Source organism: Ambystoma mexicanum, chromosome 6q, assembly GCF_040938575.1.
Source record: "Ambystoma mexicanum isolate Mex_15411 chromosome 6q, UKY_AmexF1_1, whole genome shotgun sequence".
Lineage (NCBI taxonomy): Eukaryota > Metazoa > Chordata > Amphibia > Caudata > Ambystomatidae > Ambystoma > Ambystoma mexicanum.
In genome coordinates, this window is record NC_090937.1 from 456,989,810 (window position 1) to 457,008,516 (window position 18,707).

At 45.8% G+C, this 18,707-nt stretch overlaps 1 protein-coding gene across 10 annotated transcripts in view; it reads left to right on the forward strand.

The window, feature by feature from the left end:
• TBCK (TBC1 domain containing kinase) overlaps positions 1-18,707 on the forward strand; it is a 2,754,978-nt gene that overhangs the window by 256,068 nt on the left and 2,480,203 nt on the right. For all 10 annotated transcript variants that reach the window (XM_069630931.1, XM_069630933.1, XM_069630936.1 and 7 more), the window contains one exon: positions 14,151-14,223. In XM_069630931.1, the coding sequence (XP_069487032.1) occupies positions 14,151-14,223 (73 nt within the window). The remainder of the gene's footprint in view (positions 1-14,150; positions 14,224-18,707) is intronic.

Sequence of the window (18,707 nt, forward strand, 5' to 3'; positions counted from 1 at the left end):
CTTTGAGGTTGGGACGTCCCCGAGAGGCATGACTGGAACAGGTGATTGTGAATTATCCAAGTCCTACTTTACTTGGTTTCTGATTCTACGTTATGTTGAGGGTGATCCTGCACATACGTTAATAACATCAGGGTCTCCCTACTTGAAGGCCCTTTTTTCTTCCTCAAATATAATTTGGCTTTCTTCAGATCCCTTCCCTTCACCATATAAACAAAGCAAGCTGGTCAGGAGCACTGGTTCCTCCACCTCTCTGCTTTAGTTGGTGAGTCTGAACCTCTCTGTGGGCTGGTGGTAGGATTACGCAACCTCCTCCAATCCAGTTTCCCTTCTGCCTTAACCTGAGCCTTCCTAATCTCCTGTGGTGTCTGGACTGGTGTGGCCAGATCTTGTGGATCCGTTGTTGACAGACTGCCTCTGGTGATGTAGCCCTCTGCTTGTGGTGGTAATGTGTGTGGTGTTTCCCTGAGAGGTGTTGCCAGCTACGTAGGTACGGTCAGGAGAATGGGAGGGCTATATGAAAGTGCTGGTCTTGTCGGAGCTGTTGTGATGCAATGGGTATTGTCTGTAGTTGGTAATAGTGGGTATAACAGTGTTTGCTTCTTTTCCTTTGAATTCCTTTCCTGTAGTCTTTTCTCTAGTTCATTTTTATTTGTTTTAGCCCGTCTTCCAGCAGTTTCCTTTGCCTATAAGGTGAACACCTTCCATTCACTTGTCGCTGATCTGTCCTTGTCAAGCTTTAGCAGATGCCAGACTGCTTGGTTGTCCCCCTTATCCCAGAAGCCCATCTCTAAAAATACCTTGCTTGATGAGATGTTAGCTGTTTTGCTATGCTAGTTATTCATCCAGATGTTAAAATTGCCCCCATATTTCTGTACCATTTGCTGTGTTGGTGTGCGACTAATTATACTGAAGGACCATTTTTGCTTGCTTTTCCTCCCTATTACTTATGGGTACTCCTTTCAGCACTAGGAACCGGAGTTAGTCAGTGGTACAGAAAAGGAAAGATCATGCTGCTTATTTCCAGAGATACATGAAGGTTCAGACAAATCGGTCAACATAGACTAAGAGATCAGTGCATTCCAAAGCCCCTGTCCCATTAGCCCCCCTTTTTGTGCTTTTGTTCCTGTGTGCAAGTTACCGGACCTGTATTATGGAACTGAATTAACAGACCTCCCTGATCCCTATAGCTCTGAACAGGCTTCAGTTCTCCTGGCTCTTTTAGTTCACAGGGTGTATGGGGCCAGAAACAGATTAATCCTAGTTCCGTTATCCCAATGGCAGGCTAATCTTAACAATAGACTTGCCTATTTATTCCAAGAATACTGAGAGAAGGTCCACTGACATCAGGCTTTGAAAATCATTGTTTCCCCCCCACCCCGTGGGTCACAGCACCAGCTGTGGACAGTCTGATAAGACACTACCCTTACACATGAGGTCTGCATCTGTAAAGGCAAAGTGTTATAAGTGTGACTTGCTAAGTAGCGGATACCAAAGGGGGGTTCTGAGAACATCTTGTGGTTATGGGTGTGACACCCTTGCCTGATCAGCTGTTCCTTTGTGCAGAGACTATAGTATTACTGTAGTGAACACGTCTGGAACAAATGGCAGTGCTGCAGTGAAAAAGGAAAACAAAATGGTGGAGAGACAGTGGTTTCCACAGTTGTTCAGGGAGGTTGCTCTATTCGGTTCTATGTGGGGAAGTCTTGGGTTTTCTGCCTACCGTTTTTTGTCTTACAGCGCCAGGAGCAGTAAGTATATAGAAGTGACGGCTCCCCTGCCTGCTAGAAATGGTGTGTAGGAAGAACCATTGGAGCCGTCCCGTATGGTCTCCGCACCCATCATCTAGTATCTTGGGAAGGTAGCCCCCAAAACAAGGCAGGGACTTTATCGCACTGGGAGCGATTTGGCCGACCAAGAAGTTAAACGTTATCTAAGATAGTATTTGTGTGCCTGGATTATGCGACCATTCTTTTGTTTACCAAGATTCTTTTCCAATTCATCATATATTTCTGAATAGCAAATAAGAACCTTAATATTAAGATGACCTTATAGATGAACATATTCTCCAATTAGATTAAAAGTAATGTGCATTTATTCAAAGTGCATGATCTTCTAACAGCCAACATATGTTCAGTGCCCTCTGGGCTAGTTTTAAAAGCTTTCTTTGATTGTTGGTTTTTAATGTATATGAGAAGATACTTTAACTTGGATTGAGACACAGTTTGCATTAGATTTCTGTATGTCTTTAAAAGGGCAACCTGCTTCCCATATTCGCCACGATTTGTGTTGAATGTGTATGTTTTTAAACATGGACTGAAACCAAAAGAGGCCTTGGAAATAATGTTCAAAGCAGACCCATATTACACATTTCCAACAAGCCCAACCCTTTTCCTATGAGAAAATTCGGAATTAAAATAGGTTCTTAGCGAAGGTGGAAGTGTTATGAAGACGCGGCTTGAGGTAAAGATAGCCGAGAGAAAAGGAAGTCGCCCATCCCCCCAAACTCCCCCAGAGCTCCGAGTATGGCAGCCTTGCGATGAAAGGCACCAAAGGGAAAGCGTTAAGGCGTAAACAGCGGGGAGCCCCGATAAATGGAAGAAACCCCCCCCCACCAACGCCTGAGGGCCAGTCGAGACTCCAGAAGCACACTGGCAGCACGACTGTGCGGAGCTGAGGGAAGGTCCGTATGGTGGAAACCCGAATTGCGTAGCCGGAGACCCTGAGACCATCTCAGGCGAGTGCGGGCCTGCTTGCAGCCCAGTGAGGAGCAACCGACCTCCCGACCCAAGAGGCGGTGGAGACTCAGCGGTCAGAGACGTGACCTCAATGCTGGCATACTAGCAGACGAGCGGAGCTGTAAATGGAATAATGGAGGTGGAGGACTAGCGCTGCAGATCGGGACAACGTGGCACTAAAGGTAGAGACCCACCATCGGCTGGGTCCCGAACAGCGGAGCAGCAAGGAAATTGGTGCCGAAATAATGGTGACAAGGTGCGACATCACCAGGGCCAACAGTAGACCCCCGCCAAGCATGAGAAAACAGCCCTGATGAGTAGTGGCGAGGCCCCAAACAGAAACTGCCAGCTCCCTCTGCTACGCTGGAGCAATCAGCAAATGGTAAAGCACAGAGAAGGTGACCCGTGTGCAGCTGGACCCACAGCGGGGAGGCGACTCGTAAGAGGTCCGCCCTGAGCTGCAACCACGCCAGGAGTGCCCAGTCATGGCCCCAACCCAAGAGTGGAGAAGACCCAGAGGCCCAACACGGCAACCTGACACAAAAAGACCGTGAGAAGACGGACAACCCGGAGCGCGGCCGCAGCAAAGGAGGAGCCGCCAAGAGAGGCAACGCAGCTAGATTTCCAGGTGAGAGAAGCCCCCTTCCCCTGACCTCCCCTGTAACATAAAGGGGGGAGAAAGGTGATACAGAGGGAGGGAGCCCCAGACTATACCACCCGGACTACCATAGACCTGGGCTCACCAAGGAGAGAGCCCACAGGACCCACAACTAACACGCAACAGGGTTACAGGGCACCTCCCAGTAATAAAGGGAGAACAGACAGGCCTGAGAGAGGAGTGAGCCGCGGCGGCCTGGGGGAGGGAGAAAATCAGTGAGCAAGGACCTAATTAAGTCAACCCACAAGGTCCCCCACCAGATGAAAACATAAGGGTGGGAGGGCCACCTCCAACCACTTCCAGCCCGATTTGGGGGCAGCCCGCCTCAATAAGCAACAGCCAAAAAGAGATCTACAGAAACTCCCGCCTAAGAGGCAATTCAGAGAGATCCTGCACCCTTGAGCCCAGCCTGTCCTAACAAAAAGAAATCAGGGCAAGAAACAATCCTGGAAAGCAGAGTAAAGATTCCAGGGATCCTCCTCCCACCATCACAGAAGGGGAAAGACACATATCAGGGCCCCCCTATTGGAAGGAGCCTTGACATGCTACAACAATACAGAAGAAAAGACCCCCATGAATCAGCGACCCCCCCCCCACACCCCCAAGAGGCACCGTCACAATGAGTACCGCATCCGCGAAGGAAGACATCGCCGGGATTGTGGCAGAAATCGGGGCGCTTCGATCTGATATTCAAACCTACATCTCGGAAATAGGAGGGAAGGTGGAAAATATTGAAGGAAAAGTAGAGAACCTGGAACACAACCAGATCAATATGGACTTAGTAGAAATGATGTTAAACGCCAGAATGACGGATATAGAACTAAGAGAAGAACTACTAACGCTCAAAATGGATGATATGGAAAATAGGGAAAGGAGGTCAAACCTGTGAATAATCGGATTAGAGGAGAAAGAGGGAGACCCCACAACAAGTTGAAAGAAAGGTCCAGTCCATAGTAAATCAGCTTTTTGAAGATGAGGGCGTCAAAGTGCAAATTGAGAGAGCCCACAGGGGAGGAAGAGCCTTTGGAGGAGGGCCGCGCTCAATCGTAGTGAAATTTCTTAATTACAAGGAGAAATCAGAAATTATCGTCAAAGCTAAGCAGAGACAAGACATTGAGTTCCAAGGCTCAAAAATAAAAATATTTCAGGACCTGTCAAGCTTCATGCTGGGAAGGAGAAGGGCATGCAGACCACTCGCCCTGTGGCTCACGGAGCAGGCTACCCGATACAGATGGGGCTACCGCTTTGACCTGACCTTTGAGTTTAAAGGAGAGGATTACAGGATAACCACACCCGAAAAGGCAAAACAAGTCCTGAAACTTTTGATAGAGCAAAACCGTACCAGAGGCTCCACTGGCCCTCAAGGGGCCCAATCCACCGGGCACAAAGTGGGGAGGATAAACCACATAGGTGAAAAAAAAGGTGGAGAAAGTCTGTTAAACTGAACCCAGCATCACCAACGAATCCTCCATAAAAAGGTAAGGGAGAGGCGGATACGGCGCATACACTAACAGACGCAAGGAACAGTAACATGCTATACACACAAAATAATAAAAATAAGGGCTGGACCATCCGTAGGAAATCCCAAAGAGGGATGAGTTTCAACCCAAGTGGCCCTCCGTTCTAAGAGGGCGTCTCAACCCAAAGGACCTGGGACATTCAAAATGACCGTGGCCGGTTAGTAGGTTCAGTTATGTTTACAGTTAACGGGGTGGGGGGGGGGGAGACAGACAGGTGAAAATAACTGTGGATAATTTATCAATCAAAGCAAAGGGGCGAAATGAGAATGAACAAAAAAAGTGGGACCCAGTATAGGGATGGAAGAAGCCCCCAAAACAGGACCATTGAGAACAACATTAAAGGTGGGCACACTCAACGTCAAGGGGCTAAACTCCCCTACAAAAAGGTCCCTAGTAACGAGGGAATTCGATAGAGCTGCCCTGGATGTCCTCTTCATACAAGAGCCCAGGCTCAAATCGGGGGAGGAGAAGCCATTGAGGGGTGGGACAAACATTCTGGCCGTCTGCAGATCATAAGAAAGGGGGATTAGTCTTACTACAGAACAAACAAATTAGATTAAGCAACCCAGTAGTGAAGGCATCAATGGAAGGTAGGGTCCTGGTGGTTCAGGGTGAATGGGAAGCCACTCCGATCACCTTCGCAGGGGTTTAGACGCCCAATCAAAGCCAAAGGGCATTCAACGAGAAAGCCCTGGCCACTATAATGGGAAATAGCAGAGGCCCTGTGGTGATAGGGGTTGATTTTAACACTTGGGCCGACCCACAAATAGATAGGCAAACAACTCGGATGATGACCAAAACCTACTCCATGGAGGAATCCAGTAGGTTCCTAACCGCCCACAACAGGGAGGGCCTGGTGGATGTCTGGAGATCAGTTAATGCAGACAAAAAGGGATTTGCATTCAAATTAGACGTCCACAATATATTTACCAGAACTGATTATTTATTGGTCAATAAAGAAACCAGACCTAGAATTAATGACAACGCTATTCGCTTCATAGGCTGGTCGGATCACGACATGGTCAGAGCCACACTGGAAATGGAAGGGCTTAACCACTGAGATTCTAGGTGGCGTTGCAACGACTTCCTGTGGTAGGACAAACTCTACTCCCAGGAACTTAAAACCACAATAGAAGAATATTTTCAAATAAACAATAATGGGGAAGTGGACATTACGACAGTATGGGAAGCAGGGAAAACAGTATAGAGAGCTCACCTGATGAGGGAAGCAGCAAAAAGTGAAAGAGAGAGAAGGCTACAGGAGGAAAGGTTGGGGGAGGAAATCACAAAGCTATAGGCTAGACTACATTCCCAAGGGTCCTATTGCAAAGATCACCTAGAAACTCTCAAACAACAGAGGGAGGAGCTTAAAGCATTTGGGAAGGGAGACATAATAAGAAAACTAAAACAAAAATTCTACAAAAAGGGCGGAAAAAATGCCAGCCGCTAGATTGAGAGCTCAATGAGCATAGGGATGGGCCGAGGGAGTTAACGGAGGAGGGAGGTTGGGCACGATCCCCAGAGGAAATAGCCGACCAATTCGCCAAATAGTATAAAAACCTGTAAACCACAGAGGGAAACCGGGCCAAAAAGGAGATGGCAGAATACATTGAGGGGGTGGGACTAACACACTTTAAGGGCTCAGAACAGACTCTCCTGGACTCCATCATAACTCCAGAGGAAGTTAAAGCGGCAATAAAGAGACTCCCTGCAGGAGGGGCCCCGGTTAGGACGGTTATGGCATGGGATTCTACAAGCACTTCACCGAAACCCTGTCCCCCCATCTAGCTGGCTTATTGAATCACATACGAGTATCAGGCCATGCACCCCCGTCATTCTCTGCGGCGCACATAGTAATCCCCAAGGCAGGAAAAGACCTCACATGCTGTAAGTCCTACAGACGGATTACATTGTTGAAACCAGATACCAAAGTGTATACAAGAGTTCTAACCACATGTATGGAAGAGATGCTGCCCCGCCTGATACACCCCGATCAGGTAGGTGGGCTTCCTAATAGGCAGTCAAGGGGCAGATGACACGCGTAAAACCCTGAACATCATGGAGCACTCCAGGGTCTATACGGGGGCCACGCGCTTCTCAGCATGGACTCAGAGAAAGCATTCGACAGGGTGGAATGGGGCTTCCTCTGGGCCATACTTAGGAACATGGGCTTTGGAGAAAGATTCATACGCGGGATCCAGACTCTTTACAAAACCCCAAAGGGAAAACTGGCAGTGAACAACAAGCTCTCAGGAGAGTTTGAGATGTCCAAGGGAACCAGACAAGGATGCCCCCTGTCCCCGCTCCTCTATCCCCTGTCCATTGAGCTGCTGGGTAACGCAATCGGGAAAGAAGCCTTAATCAAGGAAATTATGGTGGGCGAAACGGAATACAAACTAGCTATGTTTGCCGACGACATACTGCTGTACCTAGCAGACCCCCAGTCGGCCATACCAAGAGTGCTGCAGACAATACAAGAATTTGGCAAATGGGCCAGACTAAAAGTTAAAGCAGAAAAATCAACGCTCTTCCCATACAAGACACCCGATCATCCAGACACTAGAAATGCTACCACATGTGGAATACCAACTACATACCAAGGCTTAAGGTACCTGGGAATTAATGTCACGAAAGTGACACAGGAAGTATGAGGCAAATCTCCCGCGGCTACTAGCAGAAAAAGCCAAAGATTTGGAAAGATGGACCAAGCTAACAATATCCTGGCTGGGCCGCCTTAATGCCATAAAAATGGTAGTACTCCCCAAAATTCTCTACCAGTACCAAATGCTTCCGATCAGTATCCCACAAACCCACTACAGAGATATGAATGCCATAATGCCCTAATCCAACCAGGAAGGAGGAACAGGGATTCCAGACCTATACACATTATCGAGCAGCCCAGTTCAGGACCATAGTGCCGCACCTAAGAGGAGATGAACAAAAACAATGGGTTGCTATCGAGAACCATCTGCTTCGGCCTGTAACACGCTGAGAATGGCTCTGGGCACCAAAGAATGCCTTCCCCAATACTGTAATCAACCACTTTGCGATGGGAACGCTCCTGCAGTTATGGGGGAACAAGGGAGAAATGAAGGCAATCACGACATGGCCATCCCCCATGAGTTGAATATGGGCCCCCCTATCAGAATTGAAATCCAAGACCCACAGCTACCAGAAATGGTTTGATGCAGGACTAGAAAGAGTGGGACAAGTCATTTAAACCTAATGGATTTATAACTATCCAAGAGTTGGAATCAGGCTTGCAAACTGGACCACTGGGAGTGTTTATGTTCTTACAACTTTGCTGGCATCAAAGTGGAAGGAGAAACTCCAGAGAGACCTCACATCAATGGAGAAAATATTAAGCTTATCCCTCCAAACCAAGGGCCTCATCTCACAGCTGTATGCATCCTTGATAAATGCAAGAAAAGGCAGAATTGGCGGCCTAAAAAAAAGATGGGAGAAGGACATGGGCCCAATGATGTCAGACCGGCTATGGTCCCAAATGTGTAGATCAGCACACAAGACCTCAATCTCAGCCCAATACAAACTGCACAGAATAAAGTTGCTGCACAGGTGGCAATACGACCCCAAAAGAATTTCCAAAATGTTCGAGCAAGCAAGCCCCCAATGTTGGAGAGGATGTGGGGCCCAGGCTGACTACTGGCACATGTGGTAGTCATGTCCGAAATAACCCAAGCTTACTGGAAAAAGGTGCTAGCCTGGATCAGAAAGATGGACGGAATTTCCTGAGAATGTGACCCCAGACTAGTACTATTTGGACGGGAGCAGCAGGAAGATCGTTGGAAACGGGTCCCCCGTATGACGCACTTGTTATTACTAGCAGCAAGGGCCTGTATCACCATAAACTAGAAATCTGAGGCCCCATCGGAATCGACCTGGGCCCGGAAAGCCAGATATCTCTACTAGATGGAGAACATCACAGGCACCCTAAATGAAATAGCCCTGAGCAGGGAAATGGAGTGGGCCCCTTTTCTAGAGACCTACAAATGACTGGAGATTATCTCATCAAGGCAATGCCCCAAGGAAATTAATGAAATCGTCCCAATGACTAACACCCAAGACTCATTTTGTCTCAAGGGGAGGGAGGGGCAGGAGGTGGGGGGTGGGGGAGTTCTAGTTTAACCAATAAAAGGGAAAAAAAGCATTTGAAAAGCTGTTTTCTGTTTTATGCCTGTGCAATACAAATACATATACGAGACAACTGATGTTTGTATGTTAAGAAAATGCTCCATAAAATAAATTTGGAGGAAAAAAAAAAGTCCTAGGGTGCAGAGGCCTAGCGGGAAATATCCAGAATTCCCTATAGGGCAGTCCACCCCTGGTAAGGTCAGTTAAAAAATTAGGCTTTTTCAACTTGGTCGCATTATCGTTCAGGAACCTGTCAGCCTTGTGCCTGAATTCCTGCTGTTGGAAGTGCAGCTGGAAATCGGGCACAAGGCCGAAAGGTTCCTACATGATAATGCGACCAAGCTGGAAATTTCTCATTTTTTGACTGACCTTAATTGTCTGGTCGGATTCATTTGGTATGTATGGTGGCTCGGTATGGGTTTTCCCCATTATGTCTAAAACCTCTGGAGCAGTTTTCCAATGTTCTTTGAAAGCTTTGACTGGCAAGGCCAAGCGTACCTTACCTTACGCTCTCGCCAGACCAGTTAAGTTTCAAGAGCATTTATGGAAGCTAAAAAAAGGATTTGTTTTATTATGATATGATAAAGCATTTATAACGCCCCAATACACAAGTGTTTCAAGACATGACGAGGCAAGGGAGGGTTAACAGAGGGTGGACCGAGACAGCGATCCTACTAGGCCAGGTGATTTTGAGATCGCACAAGTGCAGGGGCAAGGGGGGGGGCAGTACAGTAGGATAAGAGTAAAATAAATAAGGCCATAAATAATAAATAAAAGTGCGGCCAGCTGGTGGCAATTGCAGACATCAGGTGTCAAGTGCTAGTCGGGGCTGTAGGGATTCAGAAACAGTCCCTGGGTGCAAAGGATGCCGGGGGGGCAGTGCAGGTGGGCAACTGGCGGGGAGGGGACCTGGGCCTGAGTTCAGAGGGTAGCCAGGTAACCAGTGCAGTTTCAGATTCAGCCAGGAGATCAGCAGGGGAGAGGAGGAGAGAAAGCAGAAGCAAAGAGGAAGGTGTTGAGGTGCTTCTGGAACCGGAGATGGTTCTCCAAGTTTCAGAGAGGCAGGGAGGCTGTTCCAGAGGGAGGTCCCAGCATATGAAAGAGATATACCACCAACATGCTGCTTGTAGAATAGACTAACCCTGAGGGAGTTGGAGGCGGATGAGCGAAGAGCCAGAGAAGGAAGACTTTTAGCAAGAGAGAGTTGAAGATATTGAGGCCCCAGGCCCTAGAAGGCCTTGTGGACAATGCAGATGGTTTTGAACTTAATCCTCGCTGCCATTGGGAGCCAGTGCAGAGATACAATCCGTGGGTTTGAGGCCAAGGACAAGTCTCGCAGTCCTGTTTTGGAGGCAGGCAGATTTAGAAAGAGGCTGTTGCAGTAGTCCAGCCTAGAGAGAACCAGAGCTCTGGAGACAGTAAGCTTCTGTGGGAAGGAGAGGAAAGGAAGAATACCTGTGAGGAGATGCAACTGGTAGTGTGACTTCTTAAAGACGTCGGAAATGTGAGGAGAGAAGGAAAGTGTGGATTCAAAGATAACCCAAAGGTTTTTAGCCTCACAGGTGGGAGCAGGAAGAGGGCAAGAGAGGCCGGCCAGAGAGTGACCGGAAAGGAGGGAGCAGGTTTGCCAATGAGGCGAATCTCATTTCTTACTGGCATTAAGGCAGTAGCAAATAGTTACGGTGTGAGCTGAGAATATCAAATACTCTTGGGTGAAAGATTAAATGGAGGCTTGTTTCGGCACTAACCCTTTGTCCAATCTTTGTTAAAAAAAAAAAACAAAAAAAAAAAATAATTGCTCAAAATTGCCCAGCCTCATCACTAAAGTAAACCATTGCAAAATCTCAACAGTATGGCTAGCCAAACGTGAAATTGCAGTACCATGGCACACAGATTTGCCATTAACTTCGTACCACAGCATACTATTGTTTAGCCCCTGCACCAAAGCTTGCTATTTCATGGCCTATTTTGTTTAACACATCTGCGTCAGGGGTCGTATGGTACCAGCCGTTCCCCTAATTAAGCGGCACACAAAGAGTCATCGGGCAGAAGGACACCTGCGTTTCTGAAGGGAAGAAAGCAACGGTGACTCGGAATATATACATGAATACCCCTTTGGCATGTATGGCATATTACATGTATCAATACCTGAAGAAGGTCTTAGCCATCATGGTAGAGTAGGGAAAGGAACCGCGGGCCAACTTCAGGAGGACAAAAACAAAAAGCAAAGGCAAGGATCTCCTGAACAGCACAAGTGCAGAAACTAAGGGGTTGGCAAGTACGAATCCAAGTGGTATAGTCACCAAGGAGTCCAAATGTGCCAGCGTTGGTCTTTAGGTAATCCAATGGAATGTACCAAAGTACAGACAGAAAACTAGGATATGGGCAATTCCAACAGGCAGATTCCAAAATGGCAAACGGGGACAAGCCAGCGGTCCGAGGCAGGTAGGATGATGATGTTAGTGGGCGGAGGTAAGAATCAGTCCGTGAGGCAGGCACAGTTTATGCACAGGTTGACAGCGTTACTGGGCAGGGACAGTTGGCAGTCCGAGGCAAACAAGGTCAATATACATTTTTATAAAATCGGAGGCAAAGACAAGTAACGGTCTGTGAGCAAGCAGCGTCAGTAATCGGGAAAGGCAAGCAAGCACAAAAGCAGAATGAGGAGAACATAGAACGGGGCTCACTGCAAGCGTTGTTGAACGTGACTTACTTGCAGGAGTTTCCTTACATGTCTGTGTGCAGTGTGACTGCAGAGGCCATGCACAGAGTTCTGCCGTCAGTCACGTGACGCTGAAGGCTCTTGGGAAACCACCAGGGCAGCCTCAAACATTGCCAGAGCCAACTCCAGTTTTTACCTGCGCCATAGACCATGTTAATCTGCAAGCAGGGCTTTAAGTGGGGCAGGGCTAGCCAATGCTCAACCCTGGCCGTCTCCACATATTGCCATTGAGCCAGGGCTCTCTGAATTGATGTACCTTACCAAATGTCTTTAAAAATTTGAGTGGCAATGCTGCTCTTTGCCAGTAGATGTCACCTCCAATAATCAATCAATCAATCTCTCTCTCTCTCTCTCTCTCTCTCTCTCTCTCTCTCTTCTCTCTCTCTCTCTTCTCTCTCTCTCTCTCTCTCTCTATATATATATATATCTATATAGGGTGTTGTGAAAACAAGCGGCAAGTAATGCTGCGAAACGCGTCGATTTTCTTGGGAAGAATGGAAGATGTATTTTAAACAAATAAAGAAGCCATTAATGAAACGCTGATAACCGTCTACTCTTTGAAGCCTGGTATGAAGGAGAGTGCTCCTTAAATGACTGACGATAAGCCAGTTTTTTCACTTAGGTATGTTTCCTTCTCAGCTAATGAACTTTATCAGTGTTAGGTTGCCCTCTGCTGTCCAAATGGCAAAGTGCACCTCTTTCTTCCACTTCCACAACAGAAATCATTTTAACAAACAGAATGAGCACAGTTCTACCCGTCACCTTAACCTAATAACATTCAGAATAATTTCAAGTTACTTCTTTCCACCATCACTTCTCTTCACACAGGGTACAGAGGTTCCAGTCTCAATGAATAGTTCATTGCCAGCTCAATATTTCATTCTCTAAAGAGCCAACTCTGTAGGATGAATGCCTCCTCACAAGCTAAAACTGAAAGCAGGTGCTGTAATTATGCTACTACACAATCCATCACAGGGACTCTGCAATTGAACAAGCTTGACAATTACACATCTACAAAGACACATCATAGAGGCCCATATGATCGATGGAACTTGGATACTGTTCTTATACCCCATAGCTCTCATTCCATCTGATACAAATATGCCTTTCAAATTCAAAAGAAAACCATTACCTATATGTTTAGCCTTCTCGGTTACCATTAATAAGTCACAGGGACCCACGCCCCCCTTCGTGGAAGCAATCCGTGGAATTACCGACCAATATTGACATTTAAGATAAGATAGAACAGCGTATGTGTTTAGAATCAGAACATCAGTTAAAGAAATTTGAAATGGTGTACTTTTGAAACAGGAAAGGGAAATGATAAAAGAATACATGGTTTGGCTTTGCCACACATTGTATCAAAGTGTTATCATTAGAATGCCTTGAATAAGTATGCATGAATAATGGATTTCTTTCAAAAGAACTGTGGATTGCATGGTGTACTGACCCCTTTTGGTTTGATATGTTTCATATTTGAATATATTTATTTTGGTCAGAAGTTTTGCACACATTAACCATATGTAAATACATCTTTTAAAACATAATTTGTACCCTTTCATTGCACATATGTAAACTTGATTGGCTCTGTTGGGGCACTCCTTTAATGACGCAGGTCACTCTTTTAGAGCTTAATTAGTTTCTTGGGATTTGAGGCTGGGTGATGCTCTTTTTAGGCCCCACCCCCAAATATTGCACCACAACGCATTAAAGCCCGCCCCCTCACCCACTGATTTCTTATCCCACTTAAAGCACTGTCTGCCTGGCATCACTATAAAGTCAGTAGCAGGAAACCACGAGGCCCATTGAGTGCATATTTCTTTGTAGCATCTGGTGATGCTGCCTCCTCTCTGATTCCCATGCATGACCCACACAGATTTAAAAATTATATCCCTTTGCTGTCCGTCAATTTTACATACAATGGATTTTTATAGTATATCTGGGTGTTGCCTGCTCTCGTTGGGAAAATAATAGACCATGCAAGGTATTTATTTACATTATGTTTGCAATTGCAAGTGAACAGAAGAACCTAAGAGATGGACGCGTTTCTCGGGTGGCTGAGGGGGCTATAGACCGGGGTCCTTTGGTTGTCACCATTCCTAAGAGAAATGGATAGGGCCCATTGGAGGAACTCTTATGCCGCGCAGTTGACATACAGGCTGAGTAATCCACTTTAACCGGTGATGGACGCGTATGCACTCTCGTTTGTAGTTTTTGTTGTACTAACGTTTTTATAGTATTTAATGTTGTGAATAGTCGAAGTACATTTCTGTAAATCCCTTCACTGTGGATTTTGCCAAAATGATTTTCCTAAAAATACTGCATTCGCATTGTAACCTTATTATTTTAATTCTTTCACTTAGAGAGGCTGGTGGTGGTGGCAGAGCACTACGAAAAGAGTCTTGAATGTTTACTGCGAGAAATGCAGCCTAGGAGGTACGTGAATTGGAACAATTATGTCACCAACCTTACACTTCTGTTCCACTGCAGCAGCACTTGCAGGAAGAATACTAAACTGCACATTGTACGTTCTATGTATACTGAAAACTGTATAATCTCACTAGTGTTTTACTTACCTAATACTGTGTTGGTTGGCAAATGGGTGCCTCTTCTCAAATGCCTGTTCTGATGTCAGTCTGTTATTGAACATACGTTATTCAGTAGGGACGCTGTTGTAACTCTGTGTGGTGGAAAGCAACATTTAAGACGTTTCAGAGATGGGGATGCGGGCGAGTTTTTCCCCCGAGTGTAGTAGTCCAGTCCAAATGGAGAACAGAAACCACACACACTCACACACTCACTCACTGTATAGATGAGTGTTCAGGTGCTGCAGCTGCACATGTGGGGGTGTAAGTTAAATATGGGGATTCTTCCAGGCCTGTGGGTGCGTTTACTGCATTAAATGGCACTGGAGGCTTTGCTTGGCATATGAAGGCAGCATTTAAACATGTGCAGTGGCACATTACATATGGTGACCATACCATAAAGGACTTAATTGCCGTTGGATAGCAAAACTGTGAAACGGCGGTATTTGAGTGTGCACTTGGCAAATTATAGCAGCAGATGAACATGAGGCTACATGGTGTTTATGGTGACCGTACCAGGAATATGGAGCATTTACTGGTATCGAATGGCATTACTGAGACATTTGAGTCTGCTTTTGGCATATGATATCCGCACTGAACATCTAGGTTTGTTCATATTTGTATTAGGACTATATGTGATGCTATAACAGGCATACAATGGCAATATTTGTATGTAGAAGGATACACTTTGCATATTATTGCGGGACTGGGAAACGCGTGGCTTTATTTTGCATGTTTATATTTGGCCTGTGCACTGACTCACATAAGGATCAGAAACAAGTCAGACATGGACTAGATTTATCAGCAAGTCTTTATTAGGGGTTTCAGTCTAAGGGGTTAAGAGAGTGTTCTGGATAGCCATGTCCAGATTTTACACCAAGGTCTTAGAAAATTTCAAGAAATATGTGAGATTTTGTTTTCTTCTAGTTTTGGCCAGTTCCTCAACCTTTCCGGCCGCTTTAAAAAACAAAACCGAATGTGTGGGAAAGTGAACAGTATCCAAATAAAGCAGACCCAATTCTGAGAAAACTAACATCTCACAATTTTGCCTGCTCATTCCATGCGCAAAGTCTCTGGTGTTTGTAGCCTTCTTGGCAAAGTTCTTATGCAGTTAGGGGACCCTGAGGAGGTTTCCTACATCAAGTCTCGGCTCTGTACAGGAGTTGGACAATTGCTACGTAGTTGTTGTAACAGAAGAGCTGACCTTCAAGCAAGGCATGGATCCATAGGAAGACAGCAGGCCACTCTAATATTTTTTACCAGATCTTCTCGATGTCCCTCCTCTGCTCCACCTGTAGTTATGGTTCTTTGGCTGCTCAACTTCAACTTTCCGACTGGCATTGTGCTTTTCCCCGGGCTCATTGTCCCACCCATCCCAGGTATCCTTATTTTTTTCCGTTCTCCTGTTCTTCTATTCTCCACCTGATCATAGTTTTTCCTTTTCAGGTTAATTCTCTGCTTCACCTTTCAACTCTGATCACTGTGACGGTTGGCTTCCATAACTTACAAACTCCAAAATATGGTTCAAGTGTTTTTATTTAGCAAATTGTACAAATTACATTAAGGGCTACCCTTTCTCGACCTCCCATGGGCCCCCCCCCTAACCCAGACTTCTCCAACCTCCAGGCTTGACAACTTGTGATCGTCGACTCCTACTATCTAAAAGCCAGCTACTGGTGAGTGCATGAAGACAAAAAGCCAGATATATCTGACTCCCTAACACTCCCAGGCATTTCTCAATAGGATATGATGATTTTTCTAGTGCCAGTAACAGACACCCTGGTCTGTTCCCTCCCTCACTCATCTTTTCATGATTTCACTGCTCTTTCTGCCGCACCCTCTACTCTACTTGCGTGTTCTGTCTCTCCGATATCTGCACTCTCTCATCTCCTCTCTCCCTCTCCTCCCAAGTCTCCACATCCATCTTCTCATCTCTTTCCTCACCTTTCTCCTACAATCACCCATCTATACCTCTGCGATAATTTACCAAACTCTACCTATCTCCTTCCATCTAGCCCCTCCTGCTACACCCGCTCTCATCGCTACTTCCACTACCGCCTTGGACTTTTCTCCACACCCTTCGACCATACACTTTATCACTCTGACTTTCTAAATCCCCCTACACTTCTCTTACTTTCTTTCTCTCTTGCTCACTCACCTTTTACACCCTTTGGTGGATCAGAAGGACGCAGGCACACTTTGGACGTGTTCAAGGGTTTTTATTAAAGAAAAAGAATGAGGCCAATCTCTCCCTATTTCTATGGGGCGTTCCCTACCTACAAAACTAACTAGGGGGTTTATCAGTCATCAGTGAATGTCCAAAACAAATTGTCTCCCGTCCAACACTAAGCTAACGTACCCTACCACTATATTAATAACTAACGTCGGGAGAATAACTCCCTTGTCCTGAATGGTACTTTTTGCATCAACTCTTTGTTTCTTCTTTCAATAATTCATTTTCAGATAATCTCGCGTGACTTGCTGTATCAGCTCTTGAAGGTCCCTCAGGGAATTCTTGAATCTGTTCCCCTTCTTAATATTCAGTTTCTTGACCCTTTTTGGGTTCCTCTGATTATCAGCAGCCTCAAAGCACTTTTGCAAAGTACCAGTTCGGTAGAGAAATTGACCTCTTGGATAATAACAGTTCACAATGCCTCATTTATGTCATTACTGGATGTATTTACCTCCACTGTCTGTACATTCTGTATATAACCTTTGCCAAAGTATTACTGCTAATTACCATGTACTGTGCCTTGTAAATTGTACTAAGCGCCCTTTTAGTCCCGGGTCTGGAGCGCTATATAAATAAAATAAACAAACATTGATATCATATACTTGGTCTGGGATATGGTTCATCCTATTGGTTTCTCTGGTTTTCACTTCATTACATCCATTCTCTATTTTGTTCCTTTGTTCATTAGTATGTTTCAGTATATGTTGACCCTCCCACTTCCCAAAGTATTATTCTCAAGGCTCTTTCGTATCAGCCTTCATGGTTTTTGGTGTCTCTTTCTCACTTTTCTGCATTTATAGTTCATTTTTTTTTAAACTTCAATATTTATACTGGGAGTTTCCCCAACTATGTAATAATTCCTGTTTGTCCACCCATTTTCCCTGTCACCTCCTTTAACATCGGGACACTTTTTCTGACTCGTCCCACCTATGGGAACGTCTTTCTTGTCTTGCTTGGTTATCGGTTAGCTTTTTCCACCATTCACAAGCTCAACTTCGTTCTCCTACTATCTTGATGCTCCGGGAACCCAGCAGGAATGTTTCTCGCTCTCTCGCTGTGGTCTCCATGCTGTTCCATGGTTCCCTGGCCCACCACGACTCTTTCGCGTCCACATCACCACTTCTGCTTGGACTTCTCTGCTACTGTTTTTAGGATTCTGCAGCATTTCCTGCATCTTTCCATCTCTCTCTCTTGTCGGGGTTACATCGGTTCTCTGCGTTTTTTCTACCCTTTGTTCAATGCAGATTTGAACAGCACGGCCCCGCACTTCTCCTCCACTCCGCTGGTAGGGGCCTTCCCCTGTTCACGCATGCATGTTCTCCTCTCGTTCGCCTTCATGTTCAATATACGCTGCTCTTCAACATCTTCGCCTCCATGGATCAGAGACTTATTTAAAGCTCCCTTTCATGTTGCAAATGAAATACTTTAACTTTTCTTTCATCCAAGTGTTGAGGCTTGAAACTTATTGACATTTCAAAGAGTTCTATGTGGGCCTTTTTCTGTACTGGTTTAGGGAGTTCCTTTAAGGAACGGGAGTCCTTGTCCCCTAAGTGGGAGTCTCTCCTGGTGAGGTCCCACTTGCCTTAACGTGTAGGGAGGGTGTTGCAGAGTGGGCTCACCTCCCTGGCCTCACAGGGGGCTCCCCCTAGGGGGAAAAGGGATGAATTCCCTCAATTCATCACAAACCCCTCACCACACTACACTCGATTAGTACCTCTCTCTCTCACAATCAATACGTTACTTGCACTCTACACCAACTCTTCAGCACTTCATGCCTCTTGACCCCACCCCTGCAATCCCCACTCTTTCACTCTCTTTATACTGTCTCTTCCTGGTTCTACCCCATCAAGCGCACCCTTTTCATTGGTTTCGGCTCTCACCTGACTCTGTGAGATAGTCTGTGAATGGTGTCCAGTCATAATGTCGAATCAATGTCGAATTACAAAAATGTCAAATCCAAAAAGTCGAAAAAACAAAAATGTCGAATTTTTATTTTTTTTATTTATATATTTTTTTTGGGCTCCGGGGATAAAAAAAAGGGGTAAAACAAAAAAAAAAATGTAAAAAAGGTGGGTTGGGGGGACCCCCCCATTTCGAAAAAA